This window comes from Pholis gunnellus (genome assembly GCF_910591455.1).
Source record: "Pholis gunnellus genome assembly, chromosome: 16".
NCBI lineage: Eukaryota > Metazoa > Chordata > Actinopteri > Perciformes > Pholidae > Pholis > Pholis gunnellus.
The window spans coordinates 9232214-9251626 of record NC_136543.1 but is presented as its reverse complement, the minus strand read 5'-3'; the positions used below and the strand labels follow the sequence as shown (position 1 = coordinate 9251626).

The following is a 19413-nucleotide window of genomic DNA, read 5'->3' as shown; positions in this document are numbered from 1 at the left end:
CATGCTACTAGACCAGCAACGTCCTCGCTGTACAAATGCATCTTTGGTCTCGGTGCTCATTTTTAAACTGCTGAACGTTTGGATATTGCGCACTTTTACTGGTATATTACTATTCGTTGAGCTTATGCTCCGTATCAAGCAAAGCTATAAGTGCATAGACTGTTGTATTTTCTTTTAAATTCGGGAATCACTCAATGGTATGCTTGTACTTAATCTACCTGTCCATCACAAAATGCCAACACGCTAAGTTCAAGGTCATTTTTCAACATGGTTAACTTCCTTAGTATTTTTCATAATTTCTTCATCAAAGGGACTTCATGATTGAAGAACATTAATTATTAAAGGGTCATCCTCCAAAAGGGAAATTTCTCATTAAAGTAACTCTGACAGGGATGACGTGTAACCAACTAGACAGGTAAGCTAAAATGAAAACATCAAATCAGGATTTTGACAGAAAGCATTCGGGGGCATTTTCTATTTTGGTGAAAAACAAGGAGACTATCATGTTCATTTCTAATTACACCCTTTGTCTGGAGTGTGTTTGTCTGTCTCTATGGTACCAATAAGTCTAGGCAATTTGAGTTTGGATGAATATGACGACGTCAGAAAACTACGAGTAGAATACACTTCAAAATATATATTATTTTGGTGAAAAGTTCATTCGTTCACACGGAGCGTCAGATCACTGTGTTGACTCACAGCAGAGTATCAGGAGCGTGAGCGGGGAAAGGCCGAAATGGCTGTTTGAACAGGCTGCCTACAGGAGCAGACAGACCGACCAATGGACACAACGAATGATTGATGACATCATTAAGCTGGCACACAACGTTTTTCGATGGCCCTTGCTCTGGTCAGAGCTTTAATGGACACACATAGACACAGACAGTCATCAGTGTAGCTGTTGAACAATGCCTGTACACTGAAGTTTCTTTCTTTTGTTTCTTTCCCGTTTGAAGTCAAAATATGTGCATTAGTGTCTATCGGGTTAATGTATAGCACCCGTCGGTGAGTCAGTATAGTCTGGCAGATCATGTGAGCTCCCCTGGAGTTCACACACACACACACAGATAGACGCAGAGAGAGAGAGAGAGAGAGATAGTTGGCTTAGTGGCCTTGCCATCTGTCCATTAATCAAGGTGCCACATGGACTCTCTCTCTCATAAATAGTTGGTGGGGTGCACAGAAGGACATTGCAATTGTATGGCTGTTTTTATAGTTTATTTGTATTTAGTTTTGTAATTGTTTAATTGAACTTAATGAATCGATTACCACTCTGTTTGCCGTCCTTTTATCCTTCTCAGTCTCTTTCTATTGGTTCACCGTTTTGATATAAAGGGCACATTTTCAAGATACATTCACTTTATTTCCCCACTATTGTTCCAAAAAAACACATTTAGCTGTATTTAGTGTTTTGACAGAGGTGACCCTTTAATTAATAACTCAGCTGGCTCGATGCTTCCTGACAGATTGTCCCGATTTCAATGTTATTCATGCGTTTCCGCTTTAGCTATTGGCTGGTCTGAATGTAAAGGTAAAACATGAGCTGCGTTCAGCTAGACAAAGCCCTTCGCTCATTCCATATTGGTTCAAATTTCTCACTAAAGATCAAATGAACATGTAATGGAATACAAGTATGGCTGCTTTGCTCATACGCACTATCTTACCTGTTGAACTCGTTCCAAAGTTGAATTAATTTTCTTGCGCCCATAAAGACAGCAGAGGTGCACACAGGGGCACACGGACATTTGCATTGTGCCAAGGTAGCTGGAGCTCAAGTTGAGTTTATGCAGATGCAGCAACATTTTTTGTTAGCTTAAACATTTTTGGAATGAAATTGCACCGGCATTTCCATCAGCTTAGACCGTCTCTTCAAACGTAGCAGGTACCTTAATTAAATGTTCTATCACTCAACCTTCTGTATTTGACCACATACTTGAGTGGTTAGCCACGCAGGTTCCATGTTTGGAGATTACCCTTAAATTAACAAGAATATAGTTGAATGATAATAATAGTAGACACGTACTATAACTTGCTGAAGTTATAGCGTAATTGGACAGATATCTCCGCCTTTGCATGATTATACATTTCTGTGTCACAGTAAAATTAACATTACAAAGAGTCAAAGAGGTGGCATTTTTGTGAGCTGCCTGCATATAATAGGGAGGTTCACTCTTATAGGCCAGAAACTGCTTAAACATAAGAGGAGTTGAGCTGATTTCTGGCCATTACTGAAGCCCCACTTCAGCCCACAGTATCATACTAACAATGTAGTCCTGCTCGAGCTCCCCTTCCAAATTGTGCTGTGATTGCCGTTTCACAAAATGGCAAAAACGAATTGGACACACATGTGCTTGCATTCAGTGTAATAAGAGTCTTATGTGTCAGATGCCAAGAAAAAATTCCGACACGTCTTGATTGGACATGTCTGGACAACGTCAATATTGTATCCTGGTTGCGGAGTCGTTAAAGAGGACGTCTGGCAAAGAAGGAAGAAAATAAAGAAATCTCACATTCTATTAGCTGTAGACTAGCCACTCTTTTTTGCCTCTTAGGCATTTCTATCTTCAGAATTTCAATATTGTATTTCTGCCCCAAAGGGGAAAAGGATTTTTGTGAACAGGTTTTAAAAATAGAGGAGTACTCTCTGTATTATTTGTTATGCTTTTCAGTAAGGCCAACACCACCAAAACACCCTATTTCAAGCTTTAAATGTATATTTGCAATGTTTATAGTTGCATAGAAGTGTGGCTTCTCTTTTTTGTTTTCTCCTTTGAGTGATCTTGGCACACAGCTGGAATAAAGCCTCAGCATTGTTGTCAAAAAAATATATGATTCCAGTCTTTCATGTATCTTGTCCTTCAAGCAACCTCAATGTGGTTATCCTGGGATTTATGAGATTTCTGAAGATGGATGTCTTTCTGTTTCACCAAAGTAGGACAGAGATATACTGCATAACAATGGCACTTATCAGTACGTTCATGAGCAGAAAAACAAAAAAAAAAGTGTCCTCCAGCAATATTGTCTCCACAAGAAGCATGCATTGTGGATATGTTTTTAGCATTCACGGGCTATAGGTAGCTTTGTCAAAGATCACATCATGAACTGCAAACAACGCATATCATGAATAGTTAGTTCCTGCTGTTTGCCTTTTAGCATAGGGTAGCATTAATTGAGCTATGCAGCTTGTTTTTAAGGGATGATGCTGCAGTAACAGTGCCCTCCATTGTGAGATGCTTAAAATAACAAAAAATCAACTACAATAGTCAGTAGTTACTTAGCAACAACCATGGTGCACTTTGCCATGGCTTTGTCAATAAGTTACTCACTTAACAGTTGCTCGTTCTGGGAATACCACCGACTCTGTTTTAAATTAAACTGAGAGTTTTGAACAATGCTACTGAGAAGTTAAAGCAATAGGCTTGGTGAAAGTGTCTCAGTCAGCCCACAAACCTGTTCTACACAGATCCCTGCTGACCGCCGACTGATAGCTCTGTCTCCTAGTGATGGAGGTCATTCATTTTAACCATTCACAGGGGACAACGATCAGGGACTCTAAATGTCACTGGCAGCTTCCCTTTGGGGAAGCTGAGCCCATCAGCTAGCAGGTGAATGGGAGACTTGATTGGCTTAATGTCAGTAGCCGTATTTAATTGCTAATCATAAAGTATTTAGTGATGATGAATCCCTAACAGCCAATAACAATCTTAAAGAGACAATCAACGGGTGTCATCACTATAATATCCCGAGTAATAAGTTGGGTAATAAGGTTGATTTGCAGGAACCAATGAGAGCCCAAATGAGACAGTCCTGTCCTAACTGCAGGCCAGGTTATAACCTGCCGGCTTACAAGGACCTGTGCTGTCATACTAACAAAAAGCTAAATGAAGGTCAGTCCCCCTGTTTGTCACGTTCACAGAAGAAACCCAGCGTGGCAATCAAGGATGGTGGTGATACTGTGTCCTTTAGCCAGAGTGCAAGAGTTCAGGGCCCATGGCTGCCCTGCTGAGGTGACCCTGAGCAAGATATACTCTCCCTATGGACCCCTGACGTTGCACTTTGATCTCCCAGTGCAGCGCCAATAGAGAGAAAGTTTCTCTACTAAGTCGGGATGGGGCAAATTGTCAATGTAATGGACATAATGTGCAAGTTGGTTGCGACAGGTGGAAGCATGCATTTCCCCCGGGGATCAAGCTGCAGCTATGACTGTTGTTACAGTTTGTAAATTGTTTCAATTCACTTGCCCCACAAGGATGCAAAAATACATTTGCCATCACTCCAGTGATGAAATCCAATCCATAGCATAAACATTTGAAATTGAAAGAAAAATACTGATTCACCAAATCGGAGAAAGGGTTGCTTTGAAAAACAGTGATTAAATGAAAAACAGTGATTAAATGAATCTGTGTGTCACACGATCCTTTTCAATTTCAGGTCCTGTATCTTTCTGATCAGGCATCTCACAAACTAATCTGTGGGTAGGTTGATTATCTTCTTACATTTGTTTGTTTTGAAACATTGAAATATTAATCAGAAAAGTTCAGTATTCAGTTTTGGTAAATTGTTAATTGTTAAATTAATTGTTATTTTAATGGAACATAAATACAACAGTTAGTTGAGTTAGTTAGATTAATCAATTTATCGAGATTTTCTTTTTTTTAATGATTTATCAATAAAAAAGTAATTGTTAGACTAGAAAAATAAGTGCAGCTCTACTACTAAGCAATACCTATCACATCACAGATCATCACTTATGTCTGGCAGTGTTGTCAGAAGGTTCCTCCAACAGTTATTTACAGAAATGGGAAGTTGCAAATGGTTCAATTTAACATTGCCATCTACATGTCGGAGGAATGTTCCCGAATACTTTAAATCTGCCATCAGTTATGCAAAAGTTTAGGTGGCTTTCATATGCTAATGTCTTGAGATGGATACAGTGAGTTTCACTTTCACAGAGGGTATAATTTAAGCAGAGAGAGGAGGTGTGACATTTTTCAGCTTTTCCTTGCCTCCTTCCCCTCCTCCTCCTGTTTCTCCTCTGTCCCTACTTTCTTCTCCCTTGCAGTTCTATATCTCAGTGATTATTAGTTTGGTGTTGAAGCTCTCTCTCTCTCTCTCTCTCTCTCTCTCTCTCTCTCTCTCTCTCTCTCTCTCTCTCTCTCTCTCTCTCTCTCTCTCTCTCTCTCTCACACATACACAACCCCCGCACCCAGTGAATATTGGTTTTTATGTTAAAGTATGTGTCTCCAGCCACAGTCTGAAGCCTAGTGAAGGGAGACATGACAAACGACTTTGGCATTTAACATGACAGACGCCCTCTCTCACTTCTGTCTCACTCCCTCCGTGCATGCGAGTGTGTGCATCTGAGAGTGTGTGCTGCAAGCCTCAGACACTAAGACAGTGGCACAGGTGAAACCGGAACCAGTGCTGGAAGCCGAAGAAGGAATATCTGAAACGTGTTAATTATCAGCGCACTTAGTGAAAAGATGACACGTGCCCACGTGTCCCCATTAAACATTTAAATCTGTATTCACTGTTGACGAAGTACTGTTTGTATGCACAGATTACATACAATGTGTCACGTTTGAAACTGTGAGGTAAATTGCAATTTGTAAGACCTTGTTCACAGTAGTGTTTGCCTAGTATATTGTGTTTATGATAGAGGGTGTAATTATGGGTCCTGACTATCACCACTATCATAACTGCCTTGATGTAAGAATACGACTGCAGCATGTTGGTGTGGCGCAACCTGCAAACATGGGATTATGGAGTGTTTTGCTTCATAATTTTCATAGCCAGAGGCTTGAAACTGATTTGTGATTCTTTCCACTGCAAACTCAGCACTCCAAACTCCAAGGCAACATTTTGTGGCAGTGTACACTGGGGGTTGTTAAGCTTAAGTGTTTTCTTACCTTCACATGTGTGCTTACTGCCTTTTTTTTTCTGCAGCCATCTCTGTGTCTGCTACTGTGGTGTCAGCAATTTGTATGCTTGAGAGCCGTTTCTTACCTTTACAGACCGGCCTGTGGTCACTCCAGGCTGCGAAGACTTCAGCCACTCTCTGGCAGCTGATGGTTTTACTGCCCTGAAGAACATAGTCTTCTCCGCAAGTGAACTGCACCACACTTTCAATGCTAGACACACACACACACACACACACACACACACACACAGAGGGAAGGCAGAGAGTTTGAAAAACTGAAATATAGGGACAAGAAATGTGTTAATGCATGTACTTTATGTGCAGACGTGCCTGTGTGTGCAGATACGTCTGAATACAAAGATGTAATTTAAGGTCCCCGTGTGCAACTTTGTGCATGCAAATTGTACCTGAAATCGGTGCCATGGCGTTTTCCATTCTCTGGCTCTCCCGGGTCAGGGCAGGAGTTGGATGCCTGTTTCACTCCTCCTTCGTTTACTACACAGAAAGACAGACAGGTGGCGAGCCAGGGACAGACAGGTTACAATAAGGCACCGACGAGGCTTAGAGCAAAGCAACACTAGCGTTCGGCATCAGGACATGTCCGGCTCTCTACTTTTTGTTTTCCGGTTTTGGAAGCATTGCCTGCATCGTCTCTTGTTAGCTTCAGAGGCAGAGGGGAACAGGTGGGGAGGAGAAACACGTTACACGGACCAGGAGATCGAGAGACAGACAGTGAGGTAGGCAGACAGGCAGGGGACGACACAGCACTCCAGACACGATCTTAACTCTCACAGAAACACAGGAGCTAATCTGGACAGAAACATCCAAACAGCAACCAGACAACAGACAGAACCATCCAAATACTACGACATCACAACACACATGCTTCTCAGACGATACATCTCTACTCTGTCTCTTTCTCCAATTACAATACTGCTGTTGATAGTATGTATGTAGCTTTTATTTATTTTGTTTATTCCTTTCCCTATATCTTTGTTTTTCTACTTCTACTTCTTTTTTGCTTGCTTGTTTGGTTTCTTCATCTGTTCCTGTCACTCGGTCTCCCCTGCCTCTTTTTCCTTATAAATAACCCCCCAGCTGTATTTCACTGGCTTTCTTTAATTAAAGAGACACTACAGTATATCATTTTCATTCCCACAAACCTCAAACATTCTCTCTCTATTTCTCGTGAGCATTTAAGAGTTTTAAAAGTGTTGAAGAAACATACGCTGCTGGGTGTTAACTTTGAGCAACGGACAGTGTGCGTAAGCGTGTGTGTGTGTGTGTCTTTGCATAGCTGTCAGGTAAGTGAATAGAAGAAAATCACAAACAAAAGCTTTCTATTTTAAAACGTTTCCAATTCAAAACACTAATACCAAAAGGGAACCATTATTTGCCACAGAGCTATTTCTAGTAGTTTGGCTCACAACTAAATTATTAGTAGCAATACAGCATCGTAATGAGCTGGAGTCCACTGATGACCTATTTTTACAAAATTTTAGGCCCCACGTGACGGGATCTCTCGTATTTCTTAATGAGATCACGGTGAAGAGAAAAATTATTTTAATAATCCTTTAGTCCTCGTCATCTTTCATTCACACAAATGAAAGTGAAATTAGGCCACTCGGAGGATTTTTAATGCGCTTTTTTCAGTCGTTCATCCTTTCCTAATGTCTGGTGTCAGTGGAATTTTACTAGAGGGGGAAAAAACTGTCTTGGTGTGCTTATTTACTTCAGCTCGCAAACAAAACACCCCCTGGTGTACTCTGATATTCGAATGCAAGGACGAATATAGAAATGACAGGGAAACAAAACTAATCATGTATTTTAGTGTAGTATAATATTCAGATTATTTCTCAAGCAGCAATAAGAACAAATTGTGTCAGTAGTCTGTTGATCACTTATTTCATTAGTAGCCTATGATTCAATTATGTCTGATTGTGAAAGAACATAATAGCTTATATGTTATTTGGATGGAGATGGATACTATCCTCATGACTCATTATTTGCTTTTTCTTCATCTAGCTTTTATATCTAAACGTTATTTTTGCTGCCAACAATTCACCGTCACTTCATCTAAACAAGGTCTTGTTGCACAGAAGACCGACCCCAAATAATATTTCACCTATAGTAAAAGTAGAAAGTTACATACTATTAATATATAATAATAAATGTTTAAAGCATAAGGCTGCAAATCGTATCTTTGTTCTTGAATATCATTTGCCACAGTGTTTATTTGCTTGATACTTATGCTGATTATGCCCTAAGTACGCTGTTTCAGTTTGTACTTTTTCCATATGTGCTGTGCTTTATAATCCTAATGAAAAAGCTAAGATCCGAAATAACTCAATTAGGTGTAACAAACGCAGAGCGATAATTGTGCCCATTTATACTTCCACCCAGCCTGTCCGGGCTAACCGACTAACATGCATGAACATGTTCAGTCCTTATCAACAAACCCAGCAGGTGGTCGGTGTGTGTCTGTGTGTAGATTAGATAGTTTGTTGCTTTGTTGGAGCGGCTAATTTGACCATCTGGACTATTAACACCATAACAGAGGGACAGGTTACAGTATCAGTGCGGTGCGCACACACACACACACACACACACACACACAAACCCTCAACAATCACATACTTACACACATACATGCACATATACAAAAACACATGTACAGAAACAATAACACGCACATAGGCACGGACAGACACAAACAGGTTTTGTGCTTTATCGGAGAGTTAAACTAGTCGGAGCGGAGCAAATTAACATCTGAACCAATCAGAGCCAGACTAATTAACACACAAACTCACAGCTGTAGAATCGAACCTCAGCCATGACTCCCCAAACTGTCAGGAAACCTGACGAATCTGGGATGCGCCGTGTCTCTGTGCTGTGCTTAGCTCGGCTCATGCAGTATTTATTCACGCATAAACACAAAGTGGACAGGCAAATAAGGGAAACAAGCGGATGAATCAGAAATGTAAAAAAAAAGAACATCATTGGCAAGCATGCAAACCAATTAACAACACGGACAAGCAAGGTTCACTCATCTTCATGTGTGTGTACATGTTTGTGTGTTGGCACGTATGAGAGTGTGTCCTTGCATCGATGCAAATGTGTATGTGTTTGTCCTTTTGCAAATATGTGCTTATTTATGTAAGACCCTCCGGCTGGGCAAATGTCAAACATGTGTGTAGTGTGCTCAGGAATAAACTAGATGGGAAACATAAACATACATACATATCATAACCGTTGATGTGTAAGTGTATGTGCATGTGTGTGTGTGTGTGTATATGTGTGTGTGTGTAATATAGGAGAGAGTAGAGCAGATGTAATAAAGACATAAAGAAGTGAGAAAGAAATAAAGAGGGAATTAGATGTCAGATAACTCTAAAATATGTTAGGTTTATGTGGGCACTGACGTCTTTAATAAGTGGAACTTCAGTAAAATAAAAAAGGTATTCCTCTCTTTCTTGGAGAATTTTCATGCTTTTTATGCATGTTCTCTCGATGTCAGAGTGTTGAACGAAATGAAATAATACTCATGTGACCACTTTTACAATACGGTGCGTGAAATGACTTATGAACCATTAGCACCCTCACACTGGATAATTTGACTTCAGGCTGTCTTATTTAATAGTTAGCTTTTCCAAAGTTTTGCAACGTGGGATTTCACAAAGTTTGAGAACATTGTGGTGGTTCCAAAAGAAGAGCAGTAAATTAACAGGGAACTTTTTGTACTACTGGATTTAAGCATGTAGTGTGTAGAAAGCGTGGAATAATAAATCCGTAGCAGTGCTTTGACTTGCTGCTGAATGTGAGAGGGTATACTCAAAAGCTTTAATATAGATGTGAATAATAGTGGAGATACATTAGTTACTCTTTTATATTCTTGCCACTGGCCTCAGGGCAAAGGGATGTTGTTATAAATGATAAATAATTGCTTTGATGCCCCCAAATGACCTGTGTATAAAAGTTTTATATAGATCGAGTTTAGGTGTGTGATAGCCAGAGAAGAGAAGGGTGAGGAAATAAAGGAGAAGAGGAAAGAGGGGGGGCGGGAAACAATAATACATCAGCTGATTCACATCCCCAGAACAAGCCCAAAGCAAGCCAAAACAAACCATGATCAAGCCATGATTACATATATCAAAGCAAGCCATGAAGAAGCACGCATAAACCAAGACACCGTGACGAAAATGCATATGCAAAACATCAAAACGACAAAAACACACAGCAGTCAGGCAGAATGCAAAAGCATGCTCGTATAAAGGCCGTGGCAATTTCCAACACATCTCTGTGTGAAAGGATGTCTCATCTAAACATGTCAGTCACAGATGTAAACATGTGAATTCATGTTGCATGTACTGTCTCTGCACACAATATGTTTGTGTTGTCAATAAATACATGCAAAACGTGTCGGAACTAACAGCCCTTATATGAGACAAAGTAAAGAAAATAATAGTAAAAAAGCAAAGCAGAACCAAACCTGAACACAAAACCAGTCCAGGCCACACCAAGCCATCACACAGTAGTTCATTAGCCACAGTGACATTAAGTTGTGAACTCACATATTGAAAACTTGTTGCTGGAGTCTTTGCCGGGGAATAATTTGACTCCCCGCGATTTAAAATCTACTGATCGCTTCACTGCAGAGAAGAGCAGAATACAGAAAAGAGAAGAATATCAGACAACAGATTGGATAAAGTGAAGAAAGAAACAAATGAGAGCAAGCAAAGGAATTTAAAAAAGGGGCAGATTCTTCTCCCTCGCAATGCTGAGAGAGAGAAGAGTAGAGTGGAAAAATGGCGGAAACAGATAGTGGGAGGGACATAGAGAGAAAACAAGTTAAAGACAGGAAGCAAGACAGAGAAAAGAAAGTAAGAAAAATGATTTCATCAATAGCATCATTCAGAGATTTTGTTCATAAGAAGCTTAATCTTTCTCTCTCTCTGCCACTCAGAAACACACATTAGATGTCGAGGTGTTTAGCTGGAAGCCCCATCGTATTCTGAACAAAAGCTGGTAAAGGAAATTACAGCTTTACTGAAAATGATGCAGCTCTGTAATCAAAGCAGAGAAATAATGGTACGTTAGAAAATAAATCGTTCTTTTAAATCAAAGACAAAATGAGACAAACTGACAAGAGGGATTCTTGAGCACTGTTTTCTCACATACGGGACATCGTATCATCACACAGGGTCGGCAGTGCCGCCCCTGTGTGTGTTACTACAGCTCAGCGCGTATGGTTGGAAAGACAAAGTGAGTGGGCGAGAGCTGTATTAGAGTCCATGCTATGATAACAACATCAAAACACCCCGGGGTCATTTTGAATTTGACTGTCTGCAGATTTGATTTTTTTTTTCTGCTCTGTCCTGTCAAAATAAATGAATACATTACCAACATAAATAATGAAAACATAAACACAAATATATCTTGTCCTCAATGACAAAGTACAGTGACAAATCAGTTTAATGGATGTCTGATAGCATGGCTGACAGTCGCTGTTTTCGTAATGACCTGACTAATCCATTGAATGGTGACAAATGGCAGATGAGTTAAACTATTACGATGATCCTAATGTTTTACAGAGGCTACATATATGCACATACATCTGTTGTATTGTCAAATAAATTATATTTGGCATGGTGAAATTACATTTTATGCCAACAATTATCCTAATGTTGCGGTATACATGCACATATGTTAGTGGTACTCTACTTACCGTGATGATATTACACAAAATATATTAATGTGCTAACGATTAATGTATTGTAAAGTGGCTGAACATGAGCTCCATTTGTGTATTATTGTGTTAACTTACCAGCAGGATAAGTGGTTCCAACTGTATGTGTGTGTGTGTGTGTGTGTGTGTGGTTTGCGCATGTGCGACAAGGCGTGCAAGATACCAAACCCCCCATCCTATTATACTCATATGAAAGACAAATATGTGAGGCACATAATCAATCTTGTAAAAATGTATAGAAATACAAAGCCTAAGAACTAGACTATGGACACATTCGCTCAGCAGGACAATTAGTTTTTTTCAAATATACTCAGTAGCTATGGCAGTAGTGACGTACAGTACTGTGCATCACGCTGTGAAACTAATTGTTAACACATTGACACTTTATCACTGCATGTGTAAGCGCTGTATGTTTGACATAATGCTGTTCTATAGCTGATATTTTAAAGGAATAATTACATATATATATCAATTATTCTCATGTGTTACTTTGAATTTGTGAAGAAAACTTTGTTTTTCTCGCATGTCTCCACAGGCAACGAAGAATAACAGTGTACTAAATTGGACAGTAAATTAAATTACACTTGATTACATTAGACCGTCTTTTAAAAGTGCTAATTATCATCCCTTCATACATGACATGCAGGTGATCCCTCCTTAATTAAACCACACCTAGACATTATCACTTTTCCTCATGTGACAAAAATACCTCATTTAAGCTGTTTGTAAGCAAACAACATATCGTAAAACACAAGGTTTTCATCTAACCACAGGCAGTGTAACGAAAAACAAAAAGCGAAACTTTGTGGTTCTATTTATCTCGCTTTTCATAGAGGTGAGAATGTCCCTCTGTGTGAGCTGTGGGGATGGGAAATCATTTTCTTTTTATTGCTGTAAATAAAAACTCACAATACTTTGTGCTTTGAAGGTCCACTGTGATACCTCCAGGTCACAAGAACACGGTGATGTATTTCAAATCTGAATAGACTTTGGTTTCAAAGCACACACGCTTTTGGCCTTGATGTATTTTTAACGCTAATGTTCACATTCGCAATGACGTCACCACCGAAGACGTAGTTTCTTAATTGGAAAAGAGAAATCAATGCGATTCTTTATCAATAATGTACACATATCATGAACACATATAAATGTCCGTTACACCTTAAAGTAATTAGTCAGAAATTCTCCATTAATGAGTTTGCTCCAAGCAACTCATGTATCACAGCAGTTTATGGCTGTCTGGAAGCACAGCACGCTCATAAACCAAATGCTAAACACTTTGACTAACTTCACAGTAACCCGTACACAAAGAATACAATGTGTTATCCCCAACACTGGTGTCATAGATATTCAAAATGAGAATACTATTACATATCTGATAGTATATCCGACATAAAAAGGCTTTCACTCTTCTTCAATATTTAAGAGCAGAGATTCATACGTCCCCGGGTTATTCTCGTGTTTTTAGAAAACTGCACAAACAATTTGGAACAACTACAGACAGCTGTGTTTGAATACATATATATATATATATATATATATATATATATATATATATATATATATATATATAGTTCACATTAAACTATGATAAGAGTGGAGTGAATACATTTTCTGTTTAAATGCATTGCAGACATAATGGATGCATACAGTCTTCTAAAGTCCCTCTAACACTGGGTGCTAAACAATGCACACATAGGATAGCAGAACATAAAAGGGGAAACAAACAATACATTACATATTTGTAGGAATGCCTTCAGATTGAACTTGTATTTGAGAATGTCCCGAGTGTGAGAAATCAAGAACATTCATCAACAGACTTGTTATTTATGACAACAAGGGGAAGCTGTGATCTAGATCAAAGTCTTATAATCATGTTTGAGATGTTGTCCCCCCTCTTAGGCAGCCAAATTGGGAAATCTGGTCCAAAAATTGTTAAAAGTCAAATTTGTTTTTGCCAAAGCAAATTCATTCACAGCAATCATGAAAACTGTGCTGCGTGAATGTGCATCAAAGTTAACTATGCACGTGTTAGTATTCTAGCCTACAAGCAGCAGCTCTACTGCAAACAACAGATGGAAGGGCAGATGCATTTAAGTAAACCATATGCATGACGTAAAATGCATATTTAACAAAACTATAATGAACTAGCAACAAAATAAATGAGAACTGAACTAAATGTCAACAGTAAGACAGCGAACACACAACCTAGTCCACTAAAATACACACTGAAAAAAAAAGCATCTCCTTGAGTCTGATGTAGTCCTGCTACTGTACTTTCAAACCAACATCCTATCATACAACATATATTCTCTTTCTAAATGTATTCCCAAAAGCTACACCTACTCTGTAACCCACAGTGAATGACTCACATGCTTTAGTCATGTTTGCCTGTTAACCACAATACCATCTGGATTTCACATTTTTTTGGGTTGGTAATGTGGAGCAGTGAGGCATTCTCTCTAAGGAGGCGATTTGAGCAGACACACACTTTGATTGAACTCACCAGCTTTTGGGCTACATGCCCCTCACTGGTCGCCCCCCCCATGGGAAGGCAAATATTTCCTGCCATCTATTGTAAAACAATAGATTTATTTGTCTTATTTTCAAAACTGAACAATCAAATCCACATGGTTGACAGGCAGATATGAGCAACTCTCCCTATTTAGCATCCAAGCAGCACCTCAAACAGCATGTTCATAGACTGCTTATACTGTAAATTAAATGAAATATTGTCATGCTGCAGAGATACCCTGGCCTACACACATCATACAGACTTATGAAAACATCTTTGTTTGCTACAGATCCTCACAAAAATCACAAATGACATGAATTATCATTACTTCTAACGTCGCAATCTGTCAAAAATAATCGTAATCAGATACTTTTTTAAAATTGCCCTACATGAATTAACCAGTTCATGCTGAGAGATGAGTTAAATAACCAGCTAATGCTTATTATATGTAAAGATTGTTAATGCAATAGTCATAGAGCATGGATTGAATTAGCGGGGGCATTTTGCTGGTGGTAACATTATTTGTGTTTTGAGTTAGTATCAAGTCCTACACCAGGGGAATACAGTCTAACTTATGAGGGAAAAACACACTCAAGTCGCAGTTTACTTCAGTTCACGCCGGTGAATTACACCGAATACTGCTGAACAAAGCGCTGTTTTCTTGTTTATTAAAACGTTGTTAATATTGAACGTGTTGCGTGTCCAAGTAGCATCTAATTTGACAAAAGGGGCTCAATGGGCTGCCCGGAAATACACCGAACAAGTGTGAAGTAGATCAGGTGAGCGGTCTGCGAAGACAGACAGCGATGCCTTGCTTTATACTTAGATGTATAAAGTGCTTAATTCCCACTGCGTGTGTTTAATATGTAAGTATTTAGCTGAATCAAATGTTACTTGAACTAGGCAGAAGGTGGTGCTAGAAATATGAATGCGTAGGTTGCAATGATCAATATATACCTCTGCCTACATTGAGTTCATCATGGTGTTAATACATGCAATTAGTGAGTGCAATCAGTGGGTGGGAGCAGTTGCCAGTGCTGTAGACATCCTCCATATCTGATGAGTACAGACCAGCGGTCATAGACAATATCATCAGATTGTGTCTGTGCAAACTGGCTGCATTAATTAAACCGAGTATGTTCCCTGCCATTTTGACATAGCGACGTTAGAAAAGGGAGTCAGCGATGAAAGCCAGCGCCGCTGAAGTGCAAGCTCCGAAATAACATAAAATATGATATAGGGGGTAGTCCGCAGATATATGAGCTCATGTGAGCCCTCCGAGGCCTACAGTGTCACTGTACTTAGTTTGACTCATGGCTCTTAAGCTAAAGCTGACAAGGAAAAGGACTCAGGGATTTATTTACACAAAAAAACTAAATGGTATATGCCACATGTGCTAAATGTTTTTTAGTGGCTGTAAATATTCGGAGCATTTGGAGATGTATGCACTTGATCACGGGCAGGTTTGAGGCATTATGAGAGTCCTATCAAAGGCACCATGCAGTCGACAATATCCAATATGTCAGCCTCCCCGAGGGGTGAACTGTCTCACTGCTCGGGTTGAATAATGGTTCCGTACCAGTGGTTGACTGGTGTTTCTTTTGTACTGACTGACTTATTTTGTTGCCACAGCATTGGCTGACTGATAATGCCGTCAGTTGTTCATTAAGAGCCAATCACCGCCCTGCAGACACAGAAACTAATGAATACGTAATGAAGAGAGATGATGGAGGGATGTGATTGGAAGGTTCTGCCGCAGGGAAGGAAACAGATTGTTCATACCTGACACATGTGTAGACACAAGACAAACTGGCACACACACACGCGCACACACGCAGACACAAACGAAAAACACACACAGCTGCACACACCCATAATATACCCAAAGAAGCATCGACATATTCGTCAACCTAAAGTAGACACACATACATACAGGAACGTAGCAGGAGACGTGCCAGTGGGAATGAGAGTGATTTCAGACACTAATACAGATACATGGGCACGTAATTCTGTATGTGCACAGGAGCACAGATAGACACATACACACACACATACACACACACACACACACACACACAGGCACATAAGGCGACACATTTCCAAAACACACATTCACAGCCAGGTGTTGAGGGCTTGGGGTTGGGCATTAGAACAGAGTGCCATGCAGGGGAGAGTGTGGACAGAATATCTAATCAATGTAACCCTCAGTATTTGCTAAACCCCATCCCACACTGAGGATTGTGTTTTTTTTGGAGTTTTTGCAGTAATTATTGCAGCACATTGTCTGAGAAAGGAACCAGTACAGCCGATGACTGCATGACTGAATACAGTAGGTGAAGTCTTTGCAGATCTTCTTATATCTAATTAGAATTGATGTAGAGGTAAACTCACGTTTGCATTCAAGAGGAAGGTCTGCTAAAGAGTATTGCATTGTTGCTATTTTCTCTGCTGGGGTATTTGTACAAAACAAGCCACAGGTCGGGGTCAGGCTCAAGATCCCACTGAAATACGGGAATGAGAAGCTGCCAGGTGTGACATTTTCATTATGCTGATGTTGGAGAAAATGGACTTTCTTAACATTTCAAGTGTTACATGCTGAAAGAGCCTATTGATTGTGAGATGACGACTGAAGGTCAGAGAGAGCTGTCAGTCCAACGGCTCCCTCCGTTCTCTGAGGCAAATTTGTCATTTGTGATATCGGGCTATACAAATTGAATTGAAATACACCTTTTTGTTGCTTATGGTTTCTCTGGACAACTCGGACAGCTGCTTACATGACTAACCACTTGTTGTTGATGGGTGCGCTTCAGGTGTGGCTCTAGAAATGTCTGGATGCTTTTCAGCTTATTTTACTGACATAATGACAGCCATGGATTGCTGTTCTCTTTTAAGAACGCCGAATGCTCCTGCTGGCTTTCAACAGCTGCTTTTTGAGCCAACAGGAGGTGAGTATGTGATGCCTAAAATATTTGGGCGGCGTAATCCCTTAAAAGCTGAAAAGCTCTCAGTGGTGATAGGTGTTGAGCAAATGTAGTGAAATTGTTATGAAAGGTGGACGCCTGCAATTTAATTAGCAGATCGGAATCAGCCATTTGAAGATGCACCTGCTAGCAGAGTGTGATACTCCCGGATTTATTCTAGATTTTAATGTGTGAAAAATATGCTTTAAAAGGCTGGAAGATATCCCAAGTGCACCTGGCTCTGCTTTCAGCAAGTGCTGAATCCTGAGAGGTGCAGACACGTCGAAACAATCAATATTTGAAAAGTATCAAATGGTTTTGAGCGTTTTGTGATCACCATACAAATGGGTATAGACGTTATATTTGAGTTAACCACCCTACGGGTGTCAACTTAAACATACGGTTCATATCTAAGAGGTCTACTTACACCTGTGTTAATTGTTCCGGCTTTGCACGTCTAGTTAATTTGATGAAAGTCCTCTACATTGACACATCATTAGGGGTGTTTAAATACGTTAAAAAAACAAGGCCATCCTTCAGCTACAATACCCGGGTGCAATGTTTGAACTGAAAACATCCATCTTGAATGCATTATGGTAGCAAATGTTCCTTGAAATGTTCAATCATTTATCCAACACCAGCACTACACATTGAACGCCGTTATTTATTTTTCTAACTTCATTAATTAAAATCACAAAAACAACCTCTGATGTTTGAGAGGGAATATTGCAGCATTGATGCAGTAATAAGGATCCTCAGATGACCTTGTATATTTCTCTCTAAATCATATCCTTCCAGTCATATTTAATTCCCCCCCCTACTCCCTGTTTGCTTTGCATACTGGTCACACCTTTTTTTCTTTTAAAGTGTAATCAACAGATTAAGACGGTTCTGGTGAGGTTCATTCCGTGATTTTAATCATATCGTGTTTTATCCGCTGCGACATCCTGACTCTGAGGCACTGCCAGGATCTCTCCATTCTTACTTTTTTGCTCCCTCCACCACCACTTTTTGTAATGTTAATGTTCATTGATAGGAGCCTGACATTATTTCCCAGCGTTCAGACTAAAATATAAATGGAAACACTGGCAACCATTCAATTGACAAGATGGCTGGCTGGCTGGCCCGCTAACTGGCTGGCTGCCAGACATAATGGCTGACTGACAAGCTGACTGACTAGACACTCCAGGCTTTTACCTCACACTGTTAACCAAGCTATTTACAGTAAGTGCAACAGGAGTAAAATTCTGATTGACCAGTGGATCGACCGGATGACATTGTGAATGGCAATCACGCGGTAGGAATGTAGCTGGTTTCTAATGTGTAATGGTGTGCACTGCAATTTGTTTCAATAGACTCGAGCTGAAAAACTGCTTAGCTGTCTGACAAACCATGCGGCTGCATGAAAGAGTCATAAAAATCAAGTCAAAATAAGAGACACTGTGATTTAATGGGAGTTGCTCATACCTCATAAGTTATCACAATTAAACCAATTATATGTTGATGTGTCATTTTCCAACTCATTTGCACCACATCTGAACGCTGAAATGACAACCATTGCTGGCTGATTTCATCTGCTGTAGCTAACAAGCTAACTAGTGTTAGCTCCATAAGTTGGTTGTATAAAGCAACTCCCTTGTTCTTGTTTTGCAATGTAGGGCTAGCTAATCCTTTTTTTAATACTACGGAAAAATGTGAAATCAAACTTAACTTGAGGAAATACTACACAGCTGGTGCACTCCTTGTAAATAGGGCTTTCCTATGTGACCTGACCTGTAACCCCACAAACTAATGCAGCTAATGGTGTACTCCTTCAGCTTGGAAGTGATGCTCGGTTACTACTGTAAGTAGTCAACTAACAAGCCTGCCTTACTTAGTTATGGTTGCTAAGCTATGATTGGATAATCACTTTTTAGGGGGAGGGGTTCAGCAACTGTTTTAGTCAATTTATCGCAATATCATGGGGATTTTCATCAAATCTATTTTTATCATTAGCAACTGTCATATTTGTGTGCTTAATGCATCTATTTACAGCAGTTATGTTGAGCATATTCCTATGTGAGTAGCAAAGCCATGTTGAGTGGCCTGTGCCTGTGTGCACTGAGGTGCTGTTGTGCGCATGCGCAGAATAAAACGGTCAGAGTGTGAGTTCCCAGACCAAAGAGACGATGGTCGTCTGTTCTTTTTCTCCCGCGAGTGCTAGCTACTAGGAGCTACTAGCTAACCACTTACACTGCTTGCTACAAGTTACCTGAACGAACAGCAGCTCACT

The 19413-nt window shown here is 39.9% G+C and overlaps 1 protein-coding gene across 1 annotated transcript in view; it reads right to left on the bottom strand.

Moving 5' to 3' along the window:
- The window catches only part of csmd3b (CUB and Sushi multiple domains 3b), a gene marked incomplete at both ends in the record, with an annotated part of 311985 nt that overhangs the window by 105113 nt on the left and 187459 nt on the right, over positions 1-19413 (bottom strand). Inside the window, 3 exons of the mRNA XM_079176023.1 lie at positions 6007-6131; positions 6328-6415; positions 10492-10569. Coding sequence (XP_079032149.1) covers positions 6007-6131; positions 6328-6415; positions 10492-10569 — 291 coding nt within the window. The remainder of the gene's footprint in view (positions 1-6006; positions 6132-6327; positions 6416-10491; positions 10570-19413) is intronic.